General features: G+C 38.2%; 1 protein-coding gene across 2 annotated transcripts; it reads right to left on the bottom strand.

Annotated features, from left to right (window-relative positions):
• Positions 1-2,836: 2,836 nt before the first annotated feature.
• On the bottom strand, positions 2,837-14,164 carry LOC133528883 (serine/threonine-protein phosphatase Pgam5, mitochondrial). Of its 2 annotated transcripts, none has more exons than XM_061866373.1 (6): positions 12,883-14,164; positions 12,335-12,513; positions 11,352-11,569; positions 9,189-9,322; positions 8,392-8,538; positions 2,837-5,654 (listed from the first exon to the last, which is right to left on the bottom strand). In XM_061866373.1, the coding sequence occupies exons 1-6, from the start codon at positions 13,050-13,052 to the stop codon at positions 5,609-5,611; spliced, it is 894 nt and encodes a 297-aa protein (XP_061722357.1). In that variant the 5' UTR covers positions 13,053-14,164; the 3' UTR covers positions 2,837-5,608. The 2 variants fall into 2 exon arrangements, with proteins under 2 accessions (XP_061722357.1, XP_061722358.1); XM_061866374.1 differs by having other exon boundaries at positions 9,189-9,319.
• Positions 14,165-15,776: the final 1,612 nt, after the last annotated feature.

Genomic DNA, 15,776 nt, shown 5'->3' with positions numbered 1-15,776 from the left:
GAGCTAAAAAATCAATATCAGGCGGGGCGTATGCTTGTTTGCCACCGTCGTGGTATATTTTTTTTTAACGCTAATGGCAGTTATGAAGAATAATAAAAAAATGATTAGGAAGGTAGCTAACTAAATTATGATCAATGCGCCATACAACAGTGGGCTAGAGTCAGATCAAAATAAATTTTAAACGTCAAACTTAACGAAATTATAACGTTTTTTTTTTTTCTTTGTATGGTCTTGAGGGAATTATAACGTTGACTTAACACTTGCACAGGCTCGGCTATCAAAATCGTTGCCAACTTAGAAATCTAATCTGACTATAGGTAAAAAACTTAAATACGTCACCTGTTGTATGTAGTTGTGACGTGTTCGAATAGACATTTGTTTTGTTTGTGTGTGTCTTTTAAACATGTATTGTCTATTCGAACACGTCACAATTATATACCTACAACAGATGACTTGCTTAAGGTTTTTACCTATAATATAATGATGTCCACGACCCAAACTTTTGATTACAACTTAGTATCAAAATAAATCGACACAGATATGATAGACACATAATACGGGTTGCTGTGGCTACGCTACGTGTTATTATTATATGCTCCTGCCGTCTTCGGCCACGGCGACTGCTTAAACTCCTTTTTTGGCGTTCATGTGCCCTCGAGTGTGGTTGACGTAGCCGATTTTGTTGGCAAAGACCCGTGCGCACAACGGGCACAAGGAACACAATCAACATAATTATAGTTGATCACCTGGTGGTCGGGCTTTCAGCTCATCCCTCTTGTCGTCCAGTTCTGTTCGACGACGCTACACGTTAAGTGTGGTTGGACTTCAATTTGGGGTCTGTTTACATAATGGTTAGTGTTTTACGAGTTCATACATTTGCCAGTACACGCAAGTAGGGAATCGTGAGTGAATCAATGTGTTAACTGGCCCCAATGTGAAAGGCAGCCACACTCACCCGTATGCCACACATACGCGGATTCCACCCCTACCTGTCATAGGGACCGTGCGCGTTGGAGGGTTTGCCATCTTGTGGCCTGAATCGGAAACATAAACATGCACATTGACACTTCACGCCAAAGCAAGTGCTGCCATCTACCGTTCTCGTACGTTTTCTTGTGCAAAGTAGGTTCTGCCATCTTGTAAGCCACATTGGAAGTATCAACTTCACATTTACACCTCGTATCAAAAATCTTACGTCTCCTGTGCTGCTCTCTACAGTTTATGTACCTATGCACGCTCACTATAGCTGTCATAAGACTCACAATAAAGCCAGTTGCTGCTATACAGCCGGCCTAGCCAAGGTGACAATCCCTATCGCTACGACAACGAAACCCTTTGTACCATACCATATACCATATTAGTGCGTCAATGACAGTTGCGTTTCGATCACTATGGAGCGTAAGCGATTGGAATGTTGGCTACGCGGCCAGATACATTACGAGTAGAAATGAAACCTTGGATTTGGGAAGATATAACTCATAAATCCAGTTTTTTTTTCAAATCAAGGTTGTAAATGTATACTTAAATCGAAATATATGATACAAAGAAATACCTACCTATCCTATCAACTGGACACTGTTACAATTTATAGAACGATTGAAAATATTCAAATTAATTTTAATATCGATGTTGTGACTTATGGTAAATATTGACCAATAAAAATCTACTAACTAAAGAATTTGTATTATTTCGACAGGTTCCAATTTCTAAGGGCTCCTCTACACGATGGCCCAGCGTAGGCCAGTCTAAGGGACGCAGCCATGCGGTGAAATGAGATAGCAATATCACTTGCTCCCTCTAACGCATAAATGCGTCCCTTGGACTGGCCTACGCTGGGCCATCGTGTAGAGGAGCCATTAGGAACTGTTTAATTTTGTCGTTAGTTTATTTGCCTCTCTATCACTTGCATATTCCAGTGATTACACACATTACTGAATCGATATATTCCATAAATAGACGAAACGGTTTCGGGAACATGCAACGAAACGACTATGTTCATTGTTATAGAGATAAATTTCCAATTGTTTGCGATCAAAAGTACCTATCTGTATAGTTAAGGAACGAGTCAAGGAACGCGTCTTCGTGAATGAAACGACAGTCACAACAACAACAACGACAGTCTGTTTTACACGAATCCAATAATCTGTTTTTGTTAAGTTATTTAAAAAAAAATTGAAATTTAAGAACCTGGTGTCCGAGCCGAACATCATTGGAGAAACGAAAGCCGAAGACTCCGATGGCTCGGGCACGTAGTCCGGATGGGTGAAGATAGTGCAGTCTGGTGGGCGTACTTTGGAATTCCAAATGGCCGACCGTCTGGACGCCCTAGGTACCGCTGGAGAGACGAAGTGCAAAAAGGTCTTAACGAACTCGGCGCCGTCGACTTGACAGAAACGGTTTTGTACAGAGAAGCATGGCGGTCTTCGGTGTCGGAGGCCAAGATCCACTTCGGCTCGCTGCGCCACAACAGTAAGTGTTAGAGAAATCTACTTTTGACACAGTCTGATTTTCTACTTCTAATGCTGGCAGCACTCAACCCTTTTCCAGGCATAGTACTATTTATCGACCACATACGGACCAGTAGAATTTCAACCGTAATAATCCGATTTAAGGTGCAAATTTGATTGGACTTTCGGGAAATGTGACTTGTCTGTAAATGAATTGGAATATAGGTATTAAGATTTTTTGGGTAAACCGTGTATATTGAGGCGGCCTGGAAAATGGTTAAAAGGCGTACGATATTGCATTCATACATTTCTTGGCGTTATTGCTACGGAAATACGTTACGAAAATTCGTAGATGAAATTATTGTAATGGCATAATGAAAAGACAGTCATGATATTTCATTATTTTTTATTAAATTATCAAAATATTTACACTACACGATTCATACAATAGGTACTTACAGCTAACCTACACTTCGCATTGAGGTATTCCGGCTAAATTACAACTTGGGTTTGTTTTGTTCATATAATAAAAAAGAATATCAGAATTCTGTTCTATCGGGCATTTATTTAAAATAATGCAAACAAAACTAGATAGTTCGACCTTCGAGCTAGAGTTGGACCAAGATAACTCTGCAGCGTACTGTGCAAGTTTTAATTATGACGCATAAATAACACACAGTCTGTACTATCAAAATCGCTGCAAAGTTCTCTTGGTCTAACTCTAAAGATGATCCATAGATGAAAAACTATATTTTTGTATCTGTGGTATTATATCATTGATTAGTCGTAAACTGTTGATTACCGTTTATTTACCAAAATAGAACAAACTGCCTGTAACAAATCGGCACATCCAATTGAACATAAGGTTTCTATAGATCCTGTCAGTCACGAGGACTCGTACCTTGGCTTGTATTGTTATGCTATTAAAGGTTATATTTGTTGAATGACTTCGCGCCTCATGATTGACACGATCTATGTGTATCTATATACATGTTGCAACAAATGGCATGCGATTTTAGATAATAGACGGGTCCACACGGAACAAACCGCCTCGCCAGGAAATCGCCGCGTGGAGCAGCTCGGTCTGTGTAGACGTGCCTCGGCCGCATTGGCTCGGGCGAAGCACGTCTACACCGACCGAGCCGCTTCGCGCGGCAATTTCCTCCCGAGGCGGCTTGTTTTGTGTGGACCCACTTAATTGCTGGCTAGATAGGAGCAACGAATTCCATCCATCGATCAAATGCCGCAATGTATTGCTAATCGCATGTGATTATAGATGACGTTTGTAGAGGTCTATATATTTCGCGTCGGTCAGTCAAAATATAGATTTTTAATTTAAAACAAAGCGCGTCAATGAAAGATATTGAAAGCCTTTAAACGTCAATAACATTAGTGCTTATTGGTCAACTGAATATTAACGAAAAATCAAACATTTGCATTACTTATTGACTAGGTATGTTTTACTTTTTACTACTGAGTTACGTATTTACACACATATTAGGTACATATAACTGGTGTGAAATTGGCAGTGTTTAAACTTTGTACTGAAATCAATTTAAAGCCAACTTTGATGAATTTAACTGGCAGATTAGTACCGATTTACTTTAGCTTTAGGCTATAGCTATTATGAAAATGTAAGTGTCGCAGCCAACTGGTTAAATTAGCCGGCTAATTAGTTGGATGAAGAACAGCCAAGACTTTGATGAATTTGATGTTCGGTTAGGTTAGGTAAGTATTTTATTGTAAATTTATTTTCTATTTTATCTCATGTTATTTCATTTCTTTAAATTTTTTTAGTTACATTTAAATAACTCGGCTGAATGGTCCAGTCGCTTTCAAAGAGCCGACTTTCAATACGACAAGTTGTTAACAGTTGAGTGATTTTCTATCGGCCTAGGCGACTAATTAGCTGGCTAACTAAACCAGATGGCTGCGACATAAGCACAGAATCGATATAAAAGAAACTGATAGGTATACTTAAACCAACGATTTACGGTAGATATTGCATTATGTTAAATCTCTTATGTGACATTCAATAACGATAATCCCTTTCACCGTCAATTACTACTAGCGTATTTTTCTGCGCGTATACGGTCGTTTCAGCGGTAGGAACTAACATGCGCGTTACATTTCCCCACATTTAGTTTTTACGAGCTTACGCGCGCGTAACTTTTTCCTACATTTGGTCTATACGAGCTTACACGCGCATACGCGTACGCTCGTATAAAACGCTCTGAAACCGTCCTTACTTACGTAGTCTCTATTTGATCTGTATCTCTAGGAACAAGAAGATTTGCGAAGTTTTTTTTAAAGATATATGACGGTGAAAGGGTTTAACAAATGGACAAGCTAATAGTACATTTCTCGAAAATATTACATTCAGGTGTAAAAATGCCATTCCGTAAAACGGTACAAATCATAAATTTGTGAGCCATACACAGATTTACTTAGGTTTTAACTTATTTTTTCAACCCTCAAAAATTAAGAGAATCGGTCAAAAAATGACCACAATATTGGCAAAAAAGTCGGGACGGGTAACATAACGGGCAATATATGGTGCTCAGCACACGGCGCGTAAGCGTATCGTAATACGCGAGTAGAACGAGAGCTCTACGAGCACGTACAAGTTTAGATAAGTCCGCACACGAAGCGTCGTCGTAGCGTAGCTTATGAGATTTATCTCGTCAGGCGTAGGCGTAGTACAGATGTAAAAAACTAGACTTCTGACATAATCATACAATAAAAAACCTTTATCTGACGAGAAAGTAAGACCGATACATCCGCCGAAGACATCTGACGCAAGTGACGTCATGATTTCAACTAATAGGATTTCACTTATAACACGATTAAACTTACGCGACGCTTGGTGCCCAGAACTCTACGCGCCTCGTACTCGTAACGTTTTTACGATACTCTTACGCGTCTGTTAATTACGCTTACGCGCCGTGTGCTGAGGGCTAAGTAACAACCACAAATTACGCTCCATTACCTATCGTGCATTTCGCTCGTACTTCTCCGTACCTGTATTGGTGCGAGCGAGACGCACGATAACCTCAACTTTCAGGACTGAAGAGGCAACTTGTTTTCCTGCACGTGCCTGACCCACACTCATTAGGCCATGATTTGAAGCATGTTCAGACGTATTTCGAGTTGCCTTTTAACTAGTCTTCTAAGGTATTCTTCTTCGCGTCTCGCAAGAATGAATTTCTGTTGGTGCCAATTATTACAAATTACATTATGATTAAAAAATACAAAACATAATAACATTTAAATATTATATATAGTAATAACATAGAAATTATGTTAGAATTCAAACAGGAAAACTAAAATTGTATATTTTTTTCCTATATGCGTATAAAGTTACAGAATACAAAGTAACATAGCATTTATCCTTGGCACTTATGACAATAAATTACAAAATATACCTATAAATACTAAAAATACCGCTAGGTACATAACAAAACAAAAGATAATATTTTATTTATTTATGAGCCCTAGTACCTATTAAAAGAATGGACAGTAATTATTTATTATCAAAACAAAAGGATAGTAAAATTAGAAGGGATTTTCATTTGACAGATGAACTATTTGGCGACCAAATTTTTGAGATAAGTATCAAACCTGACGCCGGTTTTTTACGACAACATACGACGCCAAAACGCGTTCAGCAATAGGTGGGTCCACATTGAGCGAGCACGTCTACACTGGCCGTTTTGTGCGTGAGGAAATTGCCTCGCGCGTACAATCGCTGTGTGGACCCGCCTAATCAAAACTACGCGCTATATTGTACACTTTTTCATTCCCTAGTCTACTCTACGCTATTTGTAAGGCATGTTATTAAGTTATATAGGAAATTGATAGCATATATAAATATGTTATAATATAAGGATTATAAGAGGAAGCACGCTAGATATTGCAGCCAACTATAGGCACTGCTTTAAGACGGTTCAAGAACTTGCATGCAATATTCGGTACATTGTTAACTACAGAGTACAGTCACGGACTTTAATTGTTGAGCCATGTAGGGTTTACTTTACATTGGACATAATCAAAACCTACGACCGTACTATGAAGTCAGATCGACCAAAATACCGCAATGCATTCACATGTCGCAGTTACAACGAAAATCGCGTCCACGTTCTTGATCCGTCTAAATGGGGCATTACATTACTAAACTTGACAATACATTTACAGTAAAATACGTAAAATACTTAATTATATGTCGATACTCTTAGGCTTTCAAATTATGTAATCATACATAAAGACAAAGAAATAAGCAAAGTTTGTTTTTCCATACAGATAGTTTCTCACCATCAGGGATAGAAATACAAGCAATAGCATTTATTTAACATTCTTATGACGGATGTACTCTCTCGTCGAGAGCCTCTTGCCGAGTCCCGAGTGCCGCGCTACTCCCGAGACGAGACGAGGAAGAGCGAGACCAGAAAGGAGCAGCATGTACACACTCGGTCTCGGCCTGTCTCGGGGTGTCTCGACGAGTGTGTACAGCCCGCATCAGAGTGGCCAACTGCTGGTGTTGCAGTTCTGTTCACACAGCTGAGACCCGTCCACTAATTCTAAAGAATTTATCTGTATTTTCGGTGTCAGTTACATTAAAAAATACTTTGTATGGTGAACAGTCTTCATTACCTAATTGTCTCTACATTATTTTTTAATACATCACTTAAGAATAGGGTTTAACTGGAGATAAACTTCTTCTTTAGCTTGTTGAATATATTTTACACATTATTAATAACCATGTTAATATGTCAAACAATAAAATAGAATAAAAAATTAATACACTACAACTATCTAAATTAAAATTACTTTGGCAGTTTTTACAACTTACAAAAGATATCCCATCACCTCCGAAATAGGCTCATGCAATTTATTCATTTAAATTCCTGAAATTATGCGAAAACAATTACGACTTCCGTTCTTACAAATAACGCTATTTTAGTGTTTTTATAATTTGAAATTTCCGCTACAATTAAGTGGATAAACAAATTAGACTTAAGAATTAGATTAAGATTTAATTTTTTTACTGAACTTGTTGCCGAAAGTCTGTTATTAAAAAACAAAAGTAAAAATTATTGATATCAACAAAATGAAATCTTCTAAAATTTTGTGATACCGAGATATGCGTCTCTTACTGTCCATAGGGTAAGTTTGTTTTACGTTTCATTAAGAATTGATTAATTAAAGCGACTATGGATCATATGAAAATCACCAGCGCGGACATTATAGGTGGTTATCTTATCACACTGGATGAGATTCGCACGTTGCTCCCATGTGCGAGCGGGATGTCGCTATTATACTCGTAAAGTGTTGTCTCGCATCCGTGTGATAATCGCCTTATCAGGCTGGCGTGACCACGTCGACCAAGAAGCAGAAAGCATCTATAGCTACGAGCTACGTCAAAATTTTCGTGACAATATGTTATGTATTTGTTTCGGTTTTCATTAGAAACCTTACATTCAAACTAGGCGTTCCGTGTAGGCCATTCTGTTGAGGCACGACCTTGAATGACGTCACTTTGCATCTCTTTCTGTGAGGTGATTCGCTTAAAAGTGTCTCAACAGCTGACTTCAAATAGTACAGTCAGCTGCAGAGAGAAGTGACCCTCCCCTGCATACAATCAGTCTATGCAGGGGGGGTCACGTTTCTCTGCATCTGACTGGACATTGTGCATTAAAGGCGGTGATCCCATCAGAATTGAGTTTGTAATCCCCCTTACTGCCTGTGATAAGTACACACAATGTTTTTTTCAAATAAATTTTAAACCAAATAAAACAGATATAGTCCGCCATTTTGTTTATCGTTTGGCGTAAAGGCATACAAGGCAGACCCATTCCCCATTCGGCATAAAATTTACATATATTGTCTACGTATCTAACATAAATGCTGGGTCATCGCGCCAGCCGAGTGAGTAAGTATATTTTACCGGCTGGTGACATGATTGGGCTCCATGAAGCCCGTGTCGCTGAGCGATCGCAGCACCACGTTCCCGTTGGGCATGATGGACACCCACGTGATGGAGCCGTGGTTCAATGATATCCGGAGCCACGCTTCGGGCGGAAATTGGAGGGCTCTGGAAAACAGAAGACGCATATCAATACCTCCATATTACAATCGCGAGTCGCGGACTTCGAAGTATCGTGATGTTGGCGTTGTTTGTTGTTGGAAATGGATAGGACATACTATTTGAAGAGGAAACGAATAACGCTAACATCGCTTTCGCGTTGGAAACCGTAGGACGGAAGCTGTGGCTCCATCTTGGCAACGGTTCGTCATATGAGAGCTACTAGCGGTCGGGTTGAGCTGGAACGAGGCCAGAAGGGTCGCTGAAGATAAGAAGACGTGGTGCGAGCTTGTGAAGGCCCTTTGCACCTCCGGGGTACCTTGGACCTTAGGACAACAACATGGTAATTGGGTGTTCCTAAAAAATAAGAAAGAAACAAGCCTATACAAGTCTTATTGTTAAGAATGACCAATTATTATGTAGTGGCCAATAACTATAGCAGTCACCCTATTAGGTGGCGATAACAATAGGTATACGTGCAAGCCACTTAGCTAATAATAACAGTACTTGAGGTATCGAATGACGCTGGCGTGGCACACGAGGACAGTATACGAGTTGCACACATGCTCAGGCGGCGCGTTATTAAGTATTAGCGGCGGAAGCCCGTCTCTATCCTGCTATACGTACCTACAATACCATTACTAATAATAACAACTCACTTGCACACAAAGTATCGTATGACGTTGGCGTGGCACACGAGGAGGGTGTACGAATCCCGCACCTGCTCGGGTGGCGCGCGGTAGAAGTAGCGGCGGAAGCCCGCCTCTATCCGGGCGCCGTCCTGGAAGAACTGCTATACGTGCAAACTATTGTTATTACTTGTTCATAGGCTTAGTTTAGCTTCATGAAAGCTGGTTACTGGTTAGACTAACTTTTATTATTTGACGTTTCAGGCGATTAAGTCCCGTTTCAGTTTTAAAATTATGAGTTATGAGTGAAAATAGTGTTGGTTTTATTAAAAAAAAAATTGACGTCTTTTATAAAACAAGATTTCTGCTCATGTAACATATTACAAGGTTTGATCAAAAGGGCCTCACAACTTCCCAATCTTACAAGTTCAGAGGAATGACTTGACTCACTCTCATTAAGCAAAATGTGAGACGCAAATACACATTGGGCCAAGAAATTGGACAGGTGGAATACCACCCTTCCTTATGATAATTCCACAGGTTTTGTCCCATATACACACATTATTCTTCTTTTTCAAGTTATAACATCCAGTGTTCATTACAGAACTCAATTCTACATATGTAAAACCATTATGTATGTGTGTGGTGTCAACTAAATACATATTTTTAAAGTACATATTCAACATTTAAACAGAGGGGTTAGTTAATTGTCTTTTCTCTCTTATCTGTGTTTTCTACTACACTGCCAAATGCATATACTAACGGTTAGTATATGCATTTGGCAGTGTAGTAGAAAACACAGATAAGAGAGAAAAGACAATTAAACTAGATATTTTCAGTCTTTGTTTGTGAGATAACAAATCTTGAGATGAGGCCAATGTGGAGAAGTCTACAAAATCTAGTCTAAAACGAGAGAAGTCTAAAACCGTCTACACTTCTAACATCAACATTTGTTCAGCAAATAGGCCACAAGGGCACTTTCACACGTCAACGTGGAATTTACATACAAGCAAAAACAAGCAACAATTATAAAATACAATTCATTGAAAATAATATTAATGCAAAATAGATACAAAAATAAATTCTAAAATTATTTAGAGGTGTAAATATCTCTAAATGTCAGAACTAAATGATTTTTATTAAATTATCCTTAGAGATGTATAGTCTCTAAGAGTCAAAATTCAGTATAATTAAAACATTCATTAAGATAAAAGAAACATACGAGAATAACTTCTACACTACACTTCTAGGGTACTTCTACACTTCTAGGGTTAGAGCCGGTGTAGCTTTATTTGATGTTTATAAGCGCATTGTAATATGCCTGCTATTTGAATAAATAAATAAAGATATTTTATTCTCTAAAGAGCACAAATGGAGGACTTAACGCCTTGAGGGATTCTCTACCAGTCAACCATTGGGCTAAACAGAAAAAGTTAGTTTGGTTCAGGATTGTAAAAAATTGAATTAGAAATAGACACAAGTCGAGACTACTATGATACTATACTTACGCAAATATACATTTTAAATATACCTAAATATAAACATATTCAATATTTATCTAAATAAACATACATATATAGAATAATTATGTACCTAGTGTGAGATATCACGCAGACATTTAGTCGCGAATGTTTTCAAATAAGTGCTTATGCAACTTGCTTTAGAATGTAAGCTTGCTCTGAGCTTGTCTGATAGGCAAAGGGAGAGCATTCCACAGACGTATTGCTTGGCAGGTGAATGAGTTGGACATTAATCCAGTCCGATGAGGGAGTACAGGGAGTACTTCAGAGTACGAGAAGAATGAAGAACGTAACAAGGACGGGCTGGGCTGGGCTTTATCTGTATCTTATCTTTATCTAACTCTTGCCTTGTATACATACTCCACTTACAGAAGGTTGGTAGAAGGATCGAAGCTCTCTCTCTCTGACAGTGTCTAAGCTGAGTACAGTCGCCATCAGATATTTTGGAGTGGCCGAGGCGTACCCAGATACTTGTGAGCACCTTGGCCGCTCCGATATATCTGATGGCGACTGTACATCTAAAATACGAAAGTTCTTGCCTTTTGACAGTCTTCCCAACCTAGTTTTATATTTCTCAACATTGACCTAAGTACAATAGTAAGTAGTGGTAGTAATAGTAGTAGTACTAGTAGTAGTATTATTCTCTAAAACATTTCCTAACCTGAAAACTTACTTTTGGCTCAGGCCTCCAATGGCCAACTGGGGGTTCCGGAGGTATTGGAGCCCCCTCTTCAATCAAGGAGCAGTTGATCACCTCCAGGTCAGCGGGAAGATGTTTCTGAATGAGTGTGGCTGTCTCCTGTGCCCGTGTCATTGTAGAACGAACTAGTAAGTCCCATTTTATGTCTAGGCATGCTAACCGTTGCCCAGTCAAGTCTGCTTGTTTCCTGCCTGTAGGAATAATTTGTAATGTTTAGTTTAATCTTTTAGGTATAAAAATTTTATGCTAACAAAATGTGGATCCAATTAAACTGTAGTTGAAAAAAAAATGCATTTTATTTTTATTGTTATATTTTTTAAACCTTTGGTGCCCAACAACATGTCAGTATTAACCTTATATTATTGATATAAGATAAAGTTTATCCTCGCAAGGCCCAAGGACCTAGTTATAGAAAATGTTTTTTTTTATTCAATGAAATTTAAACCATATTCAATTGGAACAGAGATGCATTTGTTTTGTTTCGTTCAGTTTTCAAACAAAATAATATCAACTGTATTTTCTGCACTATAGGTTCAAATTACAGTGGCAAAATTTGGATTTTTCATTTGTATGACTAGGCCTTAGAAGGATATAAATATCTGGCTTCTGATGGATTAAGTAACTAAACGACTCATTTACTTAAATTGTTATAAATTAGATCTAAAGATTATCTTATAGGCAAACTCATTGACTGTCACATCAAAATAGTTTACAACAAACTACTAAATATAAAGACCAAGAAACAAGTCCCAAACTCGGCTTTGGCATGTAACATATAAACCTCAGCAAATAATTAACAGAAATGAGTATCTAGGTTATTAATCAACTTTTTTACCTTATGATTAAATTTAATGTAGTCATGTTTAACTTCAAATTTTAAAAGTGCTCTCCTTTTGATTTTTTTCTGTGCACATTTATACCTAATTGAAACATCTATTTTAAGACAATAATCTTACCTAATTCTGTAAGTACCCTCTCTTTATCAGTGGCTCCGTCAACAAAATACTGGCCATGTCTGATCATAAATATGTGCCGTACAGCTTTGCTCTTAGCCTTCTCCAGTTCCTCATTATATTTGTTGTCTTCTTCTGGTTTACTTCCCTTTGGAGGCTTGACAATAGCTTTTGGATCCCGGCTAAAATTAGTTATGACTGTGTTTAATACCAATTTAATATACAATTTCAAACTAATATGAACAAGTTAACATTCACAATATGACTATTCTGTGAAGATTGCATAAGCAACCATTCCGAAATATTGCACACCCAATAATAAAATTAGTAAATATGTACCCCGCTTTTCAAATTTGTCACAATAGAGAACTTATTGTGGTTTACCAAGGGCAGAAGAAAAAGACTGCTGCTTGATTCATTTTAAATAAAAAAAAACCAACACTAATCTGAAGTTCACATAACATCTGCAACTTAATTTACACAGGTGAGTGAACTTTGAAACACTAAGTTTTATTAATAAGGACTTATTGATATTGTTCAATAAAACTTACTGATCCCAGTTAGAATCCCATTTCACACTAGGAGAATAATTTGTAGTCCACGAATTATGCACGCCGTATTTTCTCTCCTGTTTACTATTTAACTGATAATACGCTAGGCCGCCTCCAACGGCGCCCAAGCTGATAATAGCTATTTTTTGAAGTCTTGAAAAAGAAGGCATCACGAAAGAACGTATATCTTATTACCTACAGATTTATTAATGTAGAAATTACACTAAATTTCCTACTTTCATTAAATTAAAATCTAGGTGACCTATGTAAGTAGGTAACATAACCTCACTTTTGAAAGAAAGTGGTCAACTGGTCACAGATAAGATAAGATATACTGACGGTTGACGTTGACGGACGGCACCTAATAATATACAGCCATGATAATGTCCGGCCGGTCCAGCTACTCTAATTATTGGATGCCTTATTAAGTATTGTTCGCATGAACTGAATGAGTGGTAAGCTCGTAAAAATTACATATAATTCTTAGCTCATTCTAAAATATACACCGTGTTTTTATTGAACTTAACTTCGGGGCATGAGTAAGTCTCGGATCTAGAAAATAATCCGGATGGTGTACATTGGCCAAAAAAAGTGTGTCCACATGAAAAGTCAAAGTGGGCCATTGCATCTCTTTCTAATTAGCGTGACCATGAGTTATTTGTATGTGGGCCTAGGCCTGGTTGGTTCAGGAGAGCGACGAAAGCGCCTGACAACTCCTTAATGTCGAATTTATACCTCCTGTATACATTAACGGCACGCGTATTCCTTACAGCCAACTAGTTAGTACCCTGAGCTGGAGGACAAGGTAGCTGACATAAGCCGCAAAGTTACTGGTTCTCTTCATGCTCTCAATAGACTTAAACACTTTTTACCTACTCAAACCAAAATATTACTAGTACAAACTTTAATCCTACCAATAATCGACAATGGTGCTGTGACATCCGGACTTAAGTGAGGAGCTCTTGGACAAATTAGATCGTTTAATCATTAATTGCATTAATTTTGTTTTCTGACTCCGTAAATTTGACGATCGTTCTGGCCTAGTGGGTGGTGACCCTGTCTATGAAGCCGATGATCCCGGGTTCAAATCCTGGTAAAGGCATTTATTTGTGTGATGAGCACGGATATTAGTTCCTGGGTCTTTTCGCGGAGTTCGTGGTCCAGTGGACTTTCATAGAAAGATACGCATAAATCAACGATTATGTGCAGGGACCGTACTTTTCATGCCGTTGACGCAAAAATGACGTAATTTAACATACAAGCAGTTTTTTTACAACACTACAAATTTCTGACAAATTTAGATAACTAACTTATTGACGGGTATCAAAATAAATACTTGTTACGTGAATAAAAGCTTGTTACGCTGTTAAAAAACAATAATATGTATTATTTAATCAATTTATAATCTATTATTTCTTTGAGTGACAATAGGATGAAAGTCAGTTAGACATTTCTGTAATGATTGTCAAGTATATGTATCAGTTAGTTAAAGAGGTTGACAAATGATTAATTATTACGAAAATACTAATTGGAATCATACTCTATGTAGTGTGACGTCATTTTTCTGTCTACGGCATGAAATGTACGGGCCCTGATTATGTGAAAATGCACGCTGACCATCCATCGGAGCCCGGAAACTTGACTGTGTTTGCGCAAATCCGCGGGGCCACTTGACTTTTTTCGGAGTCTTCGCTGACATTACTTGAAGGGTTAGGGATGATAATAAATTATAATTTGTGTGTAATATTATTTGTTGGCAACGTCAAGTCTACCCTACCCCCCTAAGGGTATAAAAACCGGTGCAAACCGTTGCTTGGAACATTTTGCCTCCGGCCGCCGTCGTGTTTGCGTGAGCTACTTTGATACTGATATCGTTCCATGCTGTTATTTTATATTTCGTTATGTAATATAAAATGTGCAATTTGTTCCTTTAATTTTGAGAGATTTATTAGAACTTTAAATAAAATAATCGTGATTTGTTATTCTGCCGTCTTTGTTCTAATCTGCAACTTTACACCTAAGCAAGCCGAAGTACCTTAGATCAAGCAATCCAGAAAATAAATAATGACCTAGAAAGCATATCTGCGTGGTCTAGCAATTTTAGGATTTCTGTCAACCCCAACAAGTGTCAGGCCATTATTCTGGGTAGCCCACGTCTGCTGTCCTTACTTGACATCACGCTCTTAGATCCTGCTTAGATCCGATTAAATTAGAAAATAATGAAATTCCGTTTCAGTCTGACGTGAAAAACCTTGGGCTGATTGTTGACAGTGGTTTGACTTGGACCTCCCAGGTGTCTGACGTTTGTCGCAAAGTAACCAACATTTAGAGATCTCTTTATAGGTTCAAGTGCTTTCTCCCAGTTAGCACAAAAACTCTCCTTATTCAGGCATTGGTGTTGCTTGTGATTGATTATGCAGATGTGTGTTACTGTAATATTAGCCAGGACTTACTTAACAAACTAGACAGGCTACTGAATAGTTGTTAGGTTTATGTCTGGACTGCGTAAATACGATCATGTATCGGCCTTCCGCCGCAAACTGAACTGGCTTCCCATCCGTGAACGCAGGCCACTAAGAATTCTTTGCACCCTTTATTCTATATAATTTGATCCAGCTGTTCCCGAGTATCTTAAGTCTAACTTTAATTTTGTAGCACCACGTCCCGGTTGCGAGTTGCGTACGTCTCGAAGTCTGAAACGAACTATTCCCCATCACCGCACGGGTTTTATTTCCAACTCCGTCGCCCTTCAGGCAATTCGCCGTTGGAATGATCTCCCTCTACCCTTAAGGCAAGCACAGAGCAAATTTGTGTATATGCGTATTGCTATTATTTTTTATATGTGTAAGTGTATGACTAGAATATTGTTATATTGTTTAGAATAACTTGATTTG

The sequence above is a fragment of the Cydia pomonella genome, chromosome 20 (genome assembly GCF_033807575.1).
Source record: "Cydia pomonella isolate Wapato2018A chromosome 20, ilCydPomo1, whole genome shotgun sequence".
Lineage (NCBI taxonomy): Eukaryota > Metazoa > Arthropoda > Insecta > Lepidoptera > Tortricidae > Cydia > Cydia pomonella.
Note: the sequence above shows the minus strand (reverse complement) of the source record. Positions and strands in the feature narration are given on the sequence as shown.